Raw genomic sequence first — 7916 nt, 5'->3', positions numbered from 1 at the left:
AGTTGAGTATATTTTGAATGGAATCCATATATTTATGACTTGGATTGCAATCATTTCCCATTGCATTTTCCCCCGCGGAAAATCTTTAAATTTCACAGTTAAATCATTGGATGATATGTGGTTGGAACATACCATATACCCAACGTAGACAACATAGGAAATTCTAATGGGTCGAGGGACTGAAGATGGCGCTAGATGTGCCGATTTGAACAAAAACCCATCAAAGTTTCAATTTTGATAATCAAATACAAAAAAATTGAAAAGTTATTGAGGAAAACTAAAATGAGTCGATACTACTTGAGACGAAAGAAAAAACAGTTCCAAGAATTCAGTCTCTCTCGACAGGGGAAGAGGTTCCCCACCAGATCCCATTTATCCAAAGAGTCACCCAAGCCGGACAAATACATCAAGTAATGTAATTCGCAGATGCAGGATCGTTATTGCTGTGCTAATTCGCAATAACGATTATTTATTTTTCATGTCATATTTTTTTTTATTCAGAAACCATGAACATCCCTACGCAACTCGCTCAAAGACCTCTCATCAGCCTTCCCTACTATTCAATGGTAACAAACACGTCTCCAAAAAAGCTGCCCCAGACCCCAATGTTATCTACCTCGGAGCATATCGCAAGATCCCTCGATTTATTGATCTAGAAAATAACCAAGAGGAGCCCCAACATATCGTGCTGATTGAAAAATTCAAACCGAATTTCCAATTCAAAGTGGAAAAAGTATTTATTCAGTGTCAAATCCTAGAATCGATATTTAACGTCGGTTATTCCATTAAGAATACGATGATAATTCTGTGACTCAAATAATGATAATCATTTCAGATGGATTGTCAACATGACGACGAGAGCTAAATGATGCAGGAATTGAATCGCTTTAACACGGCGAAATGATTATACGAGAAGTTAAACTCTCTACATTTTTGTTGGAAAATAAAGAGACGTTAGGAAAGACAATGAAATTTCTGCTATCTCCTCGATCTCAGCTTTTCCGTTATACAAATAGTTTAGTTCCTCTCGTAAATGATTGTCCAAATACCTTCTTCGTTTGAGACCCCTTAGCTTGATCAGATCCGCATCGGTCAGTGGTATTTTTTGCAGTCTTAATTTTGTTACTTCCGATGGGTAGATGCCGATCCACTTAATTGTCGGGCAGGCAAGCTTTTTATTCTCCCATGACAGCGCCGAAGATCCATATCTAGAAGCAAAACAGAAACTAATTGGCTTTTTGACGGAAAATTTGGCACATAAAATGCCATAAAATTCTATGGAATTTAAAGTATTATCATACCTTGAGAAATGATGATTAAATAAAATTGTTCATTTGAAAATTTTGTATTTTTTTCAAAACCGTAATCATTTTATTGTAAAACATTGTGGCGATGTTAAAGTATGCCATTACAAGCTATTTGAATAAATACATTTATATTATTTGAATAAGGCTCATTCATTTTAAAAGGCAAAAAATACAGTGGTAAGAATTTAATGAATTTCACTAATATTTTTGTTTATAATGATTTGAATATAAAAAAGATGATTCGTTCCAGTTCTTGATTGAGAAAAAGGATTCCTTCAAACTCACTTGTACACACACATGATATCGATCCCATGAGGGTCGGCGTCAACCAGAATATACGCCTGAATCGCCAGGCATTCGATCAGCATCTTGACGAATTTTCTCGTCGCTGCATCGGGATATCCCTTCCCAGTAACGAGAATACAGTTCATCTTGTGAGTGCAGTCCTCTTCGAGTAATCTCTGAAAAACAGCGTCCTTCTCAATGACAATTATCGACGAGGCACTTGATTTAAGCGAGGCTATGGGAGGGTTGATTTGTGGTATCAAGACGCCTCCAGGTGTTTCGCAATTAAGAGTCTCTCCTGTTTGGAGGGTGAGTTGCAAATCGCCTGATACGAGTCCTTTCGCGGTTGTGATGAAACCTGGGACCAAATTAATTTTTCTATTATTAACTTCTTTTCTATAGAAATTCTTCAGCTAAAATTTTCCAAGTTTTTTTGTCCAATGAATTTTTTTCGTCTATGAAAACCCACGGACCTAACTCCCAAGTGTTGCACTCCAGCATTTTAGCCACATTATTAATAGTCCCATCAGTAATGCTCTGTTGATCGATAAACCTCCCAAGAGGACCACCCTTGAGCTCATAATACATAGACCTTTTAGTCTGGTATTCGTCAGCAATGAGTAACTTATGGGCTTTGGCGGCAACTGTCATCATAAGTGCCAACTTGATTTTCCCCCTCTTGTGTGAAAAATCTACTACACATCTTCCCTCTTGATTGATCCCTCCATCCTCCCCGATTTCACCTGAATGGATTTCCTCAGTGTAGGTAGCTGTCACATCACTCAAATCGTCTCCATTGTCACCATCGCATTCCACCGATTCCTCGGGCATTGTGTTTGAACATAAATTATCAATTTTTGGCAATTGTCCAGTTGTTATTTGCCTGATTACCACGAGCACTAAATTTTCCAGTCGATCTATCAACGGTTTCCTGTGGAATTCATCCACCATTATTTCAGTAATGGGGACCGTTTATTTTATTTACTCACCTATTCACGGATATGCTTGTCACGGGAATATTTATCACGCGTTTATTATCTTGAGGGGGTGTTTTCTCCATCATTTAATTTCTGAAAGATAAAAATTTCGTAAAATCACCAGTGATCTACAAATTATAGAATCCAATCATTTTTTCCAAACTGAAATAGTGATGTGATATAATGAAAAGAATAGGGGGTTCAACTGAGGTTAGAGCGATTTGAAGCGCTGAAAAAACTTATGTTACTATTATATCCCTCGCTGTAGCACTCGTATCAAGTAGCGAATCTCTTGAGTTGTGAATTTCAAAGGGGCCCTCCCGCTGTGCATTTATGTGAACCGAAACCCAAACTTCTGTTGGGGAAAGAATGTATTTTCAAGGAAGACATTATTGTTTGATTTTTTAATCGAAGTATTTAATTACTTGGTATTTTTTTAAGCGAAAATGAAATTCATAAAATAATTAGTTTGGAGAAAGGATAACAATTTTTTTTATTGAAAAAATATTCATCTGATGTGCATAGCTGAATGAAATATATATTCCACTCAAGTTTAATGAGAAAAAAATGAATAACAAGTATTGCATTTCCATGGAATTGTCTTGAGATCACTTTAATTGCAATTAATTTCGTCTTCAGCTACGAAAATTCTCAAGTAAATATATGAAATAGTATTTTCTTTTGTCCCTCATGCCCATAAAAAGCCTCTCAAATAAGTTACAAAAGGGTAACAATGAGAACGGATGGTAATGTTACATTGTGCACCAAGTATACATGCGAAAAACAGCCTTAAGAAGGCACTCGAGGCTTCAAATAGCCCGTATAACCTACCTCATGCCCCCAGTGTATGTCCTTGCACGTCTTCCAAGGTCTCGATTGTCCTCAAAATATCGGTTGAGGGATGCATAATATACATTCGTAGTTTTTTTTTTTTTCAAGAGATTTGTGAACTCACCGGGGGTTCAAGTGTGATCTTTGAGTGTCTGTATGTTTCTTTGGGTCACTTGTCTGCATACGATGAATGAGAACTACCCTAAATGCTCGTAATCCATTCTATTATCGATAATTTCCAGTGGTGTGAACAATTTCAATCGGTGTTTTTTGGGCAGTGAGGACGTCTGGCTGATATATGATACTAATCTGGGAAATTTTTGGGTTTTATCGAAGGATGAATAAATTCAAATATTATGTCATTTAAAAATACAAAATTTCAGGAGATGAATAGTGAATCGTATATTCCGACCCAGAGAAATAAATTATTTCAAATGAAGAAACTTTATTTGCATCCAATAAATGGATTTATACAAATAAAGTTGTTGTTATGTCAAGGAGAATAAAAAATAAAACCGTTGAAAACCGGTAACAAACTCCAAAACTTGCATTACCTCTGAGCACATCGATAAAATCAAATTTGTTCAAACAGTGGGACACAAAGTTCCTTTGACTCCGGAAAATAAAGCGTTCCCCGTCGTGTTTTCAGACTTGATCTCTAACACTGAGTGGTTCAATGTAAAAAATAACACGTGTATTGAAAACAAAAGAGAAGAACAAAAGTATAAAAGTATCAATCGCATAATTCCCTGGGGTTTTCGATGAAAAATCACTTCCACGAGATTTTTTCGTCATTTTTTTGTCGACGAAAACTGTTACTGTGATTTCAAAAACATGCTCGATACCCCCCTGAGCCCTCGATGATGGAACATTTATCGAGTGCTCTAGAAAAGTTACCGCACTTTTTGATGGGTATGAGGGATGCGGCAACCGCTGTGTTCACACACTCGCCGGGAGTACATCCACTCGACTTTACGCACTTCTGTAACAATGTGAGTGCTTGGGAAAAAGTTATTTTGGCGAATTTATCACGGTCGCTTTTTTATCCCCAGCTTGTTTAGATGTAGACGCATTTTTAAAAAATTTCCCACAAAATAACATTTTTTAAAGGAATAAACTATTTGATATAACAGAGATTGGTTCAACTCGAATTGACTCGAAACTCAATAATCTTGTTATATTGTCAAAGAAATCGAGTACTTCCTGCCGAACGGAAATAAAGACCAAGAAGGGTGCAGCAGTTAATTCAAAGAATTCCGACAATACCAGAAAAAATGAAAATGACAAATCGAAATGGAACACTCCGCGCGATACGCAAAAAGTTGTTTCTCCAATTCCAATAAGTCAAGTGAGCGAATGAAAAACAGGTTGTCTTGATCGAGTGCCAAGTTGATTGAGCAATCAGCCGCTGTCATTGAGTTTCTGTAATTCATTCCGTTATTATCGGAATGTCAAAAATTTCGAGGTTTAACTGTCGTTAATTTCATTATTAAGGAATGAAATTACTGTTGTTGGCTTGAGAATCATCTTTATGCGGTATTTAAAGTTATTAATGTATATTTGCATGAGGTTTTCTCGAATTGATGATGATTCTCAGGGGGCAACTGCAGCGAGATAATCATTGTCTGTATTTATCCGGTACTTTTCGAGTGTACCGGCAACTGCATCACCTTCATGCCATCGCCATGGGCAAGGAAGTCCACATCTTTGCATGCTTAAACTCTCTGCAGGAGCCAATTGCATTCTTTTCATCAGCACCGACCAATTTTTACCTTCACAAGAGATTTTATATTTTTCCGATGTTACTCCCGTTTTACTCTACGGCCTGTAGAAATAGGAAAAAATGTCAATTGTCAAGGGCTATTGATGACGAAGGAAAATGAAAGTGATCGGCGGATCCAACAGGTTTCAACGGGATGACACCGCATTGCATGCATGCATATACGCTTGTAACCTGTGCCCCGCTACAGCTGCTAGGATGATTTTTCTAATTGTACCCAGCTGACTGGATTCTTTTTCCTTCGCAAATGGTTAATAAACTCGACGCGCGCAGATGCAGAGCTTGTCTGCCACGCGTCGTCGCGTTTTCTTCAGTTTTTCTCATTAAATTGACGGGCGCAACTGTGGTTGAAATAAAATTCACGACCGGATACAGTGGCTATGACTGCTCCACCACATATTTCAGCTGGTAGATAAGCTCGGCATCTGGCTGAGTATTGATGGCTTCGTAAATTGCAATTTAAAAAAATGGTGAAGCTTCACTAATTCTAAAAATAATTTAGTATTCGTGTCACAACCCTAGCAGAATATCGCTGCGATAGGCATTCTGAGAGTATAAGTTCTAACCATTAAATAGGTGAGGAGGGTTTTTGCTGCACTCCGATCGGCAGTTGTGAATCTCGCCTGACCCCTCTCTTATCTCAATTAGCTCCGGCCGCTGTGATAATGGGCTACAGTTACGATATAAAAGACTCGAGCTTACGGGATTAACAGAGTGAAGGATGAACAGCCATCGTTCGCCTTCCAGGGATCATCGTCTATAGGTTTTGATAAGGATGCTGACAATCGGCGTTACGATAAAGCATACCTTCTTTTAGGGGTGATATCACTGACTAATAACATTCGCATAAATCCACATTTTTTCTAGAAATTCTTCGGTGTAGGGTACATAAAAATTCCTCAAAAATCCTGCAACTTTTTTTAATTCCTCTTATATTCATCTTCTCAACGATAAAAAATTTCAAGAAGAAATATTTTTTCGTCCCCGAGATGTATGCGAAGTCTAGCGATCAGTATCTATCGGAGATCACCATATGCAAGTACCCTGGGCGCGGTCTCCTTCTCCCGTAATTTATCGTTCTCCCCGTGGAAAGGAGTTGCAGACTGAAGTGAAGAAGTTAGTTATCGCACAAGTGCATTATCTCGCTCAACTCAAACTACACTTGGAGAGCAACAACTTTTAATTACACATTTTTAATCGAGTTTGCGAGAAAATTGCATCCTCGCTGGTGATGTTGAAAGGAAACTTTCGCTTGAAATTAATGGACTCATATTCGTTTTAGATGAAGATCGTTTATCAGCCTTCAGTTAAAGGGAAAACAATGAATGTGACGTGCTGCGCCCATAGAAATTTTTCATTTGAATTGAACAAATGAATCTATTTGAAATTAAACTTGATTTTTCTGTTTATTCGAAATGAAATAATTGTTTAGATGAACAACAGACCAAAAATTCGTTTGTGGATATGAAGGGCTTGTGACATTGAATGAATAATCTTTTAAAGCATTGCGGGCGTTCCCTCCATCGTATGCATATCAATTTTCATTGGTAACTGTCTATGGAATGATGCGTAAACTGGGGTTACCCAATCCCGGGAAAAATAAGTCCTTTCACCGATTTTTCTGTTCTCATGGGCGCCTGGAGGCAAGGTGATGCGAGGGATTTTCATCCTTGGAAAGGAAAGGGTTCAAATTCGAGTGGAATTGGTGTTTTATTGTTGTTGACCAAATGCACGGGTGGGTGTCCTATAATTGCATTATGCTGGGGAGGACCGAAAAAGGTTTACCGGAGAGAAGTGAATGCGCAACAATAGTTTCGTCGAGGCGATCGGTATCACTGGGGGTATGCAGTCCGAGGGGCTCGTGCCCGCCGTGAGATGGACGATTTGGCGTAACCATTGTGACGTGCGGCCACTGATCCTCCAGGTGATACTGCGTCATTGTGGCTTGTTGGGAATTTTCGGATATTGCGGGGATTTTGATTTCTCGGGGAATCGGCTGTTGCGCGGTATTTTTTGGGGGGATTCGTGGATCGACTTCATGAGCTTTGCATTATCATCCAAATGAAAAAATCTTTTGATAGTTCAAAGTATTGAACGTGTATTCGCCCAAAAAATAATTGCGCAAATAATTACACCACGATGATTCACTAATTCAATTTTGACGGATACCTTCCTGTCCCTGAGCAAAGGACGATTTGTTGGGGACTGCCGTCAGGTTTGTTGATTAACAGCAATTAACATTACTCCAAGATATCACACAATAATTATATATATATATAGAATAACACCGGATCGCGTGGCCATCTCACCTTCCTCGAGGACGACGAGAACAGGATCTTACGGATCGACGGATGTATTTTCTTTTTGTCCACTCGGTGTCTCTCCCCTCAATTCTGCACTCGCATGCCCCAGGGGAATCTTTCCGAAGGATTAATGAGAAAAAAAAGTCCTTTGAATTTGGGGAAAAACCTACCTAGCCATCGTGAATGGAGCAGTAAACATCATCAGAGTCGATGGATTCTACAAGGAAAACCAGTTGGTTATAAATGAGCTTTTCATTATTGAAAAGGACATTATCAATGACTTCATTTCAATTCACGGAAATATTTTCTAAACACTTTTATTTTCCATTTTTCATCTTCTGGCTTCTGAGAGAGTCTTTTCTCAATGGCTATCATGTTATCCTCATATATATATATATATATATATATATATATATATATATATATATATATA

The 7916-nt window shown here is 38.2% G+C and overlaps 2 protein-coding genes across 2 annotated transcripts; one reads left to right on the top strand and one right to left on the bottom strand.

Moving 5' to 3' along the window:
* The first annotated feature begins 271 nt into the window (after window positions 1–271).
* On the top strand, window positions 272–910 carry LOC107040011. The gene is made up of 3 exons (XM_015259899.1): window positions 272–410; window positions 502–733; window positions 836–910. The coding sequence occupies exons 1-3, from the start codon at window positions 283–285 to the stop codon at window positions 863–865; spliced, it is 390 nt and encodes a 129-aa protein (XP_015115385.1). The 5' UTR covers window positions 272–282; the 3' UTR covers window positions 866–910.
* A 15-nt stretch (window positions 911–925) lies between these two features.
* On the bottom strand, window positions 926–2652 carry LOC107039977 (meiotic recombination protein SPO11). The gene is made up of 4 exons (XM_015259862.1): window positions 2582–2652; window positions 2066–2523; window positions 1593–1950; window positions 926–1208 (listed from the first exon to the last, which is right to left on the bottom strand). The coding sequence occupies exons 1-4, from the start codon at window positions 2650–2652 to the stop codon at window positions 926–928; spliced, it is 1170 nt and encodes a 389-aa protein (XP_015115348.1).
* Window positions 2653–7916: the final 5264 nt, after the last annotated feature.

The sequence above is a fragment of the Diachasma alloeum genome, unplaced genomic scaffold (assembly GCF_001412515.2).
Source record: "Diachasma alloeum isolate Michigan unplaced genomic scaffold, Dall2.0 Dall_scaffold_00315, whole genome shotgun sequence".
Lineage (NCBI taxonomy): Eukaryota > Metazoa > Arthropoda > Insecta > Hymenoptera > Braconidae > Diachasma > Diachasma alloeum.
Note: the sequence above shows the minus strand (reverse complement) of the source record. Positions and strands in the feature narration are given on the sequence as shown.

Coding starts and splice junctions, on each gene's coding strand:
- LOC107040011 (XM_015259899.1), top strand. CDS start 283: ATGAGTCGATACTACTTGAGACGAAAGAAAAAACAGTTCCAAGAATTC. Junction 411..501: donor AAGCCGGACAAATACATCAA/GTAATGTAATTC, acceptor TTTTTTATTCAG/AAACCATGAACATCCCTACG. Junction 734..835: donor TCCAATTCAAAGTGGAAAAA/GTATTTATTCAG, acceptor TAATCATTTCAG/ATGGATTGTCAACATGACGA.
- LOC107039977 (XM_015259862.1), bottom strand. CDS start 2,652: ATGGAGAAAACACCCCCTCAAGATAATAAACGCGTGATAAATATTCCC. Junction 2,524..2,581: donor ACAAGCATATCCGTGAATAG/GTGAGTAAATAA, acceptor TGAATTCCACAG/GAAACCGTTGATAGATCGAC. Junction 1,951..2,065: donor GTGCAACACTTGGGAGTTAG/GTCCGTGGGTTT, acceptor ATTTGGTCCCAG/GTTTCATCACAACCGCGAAA.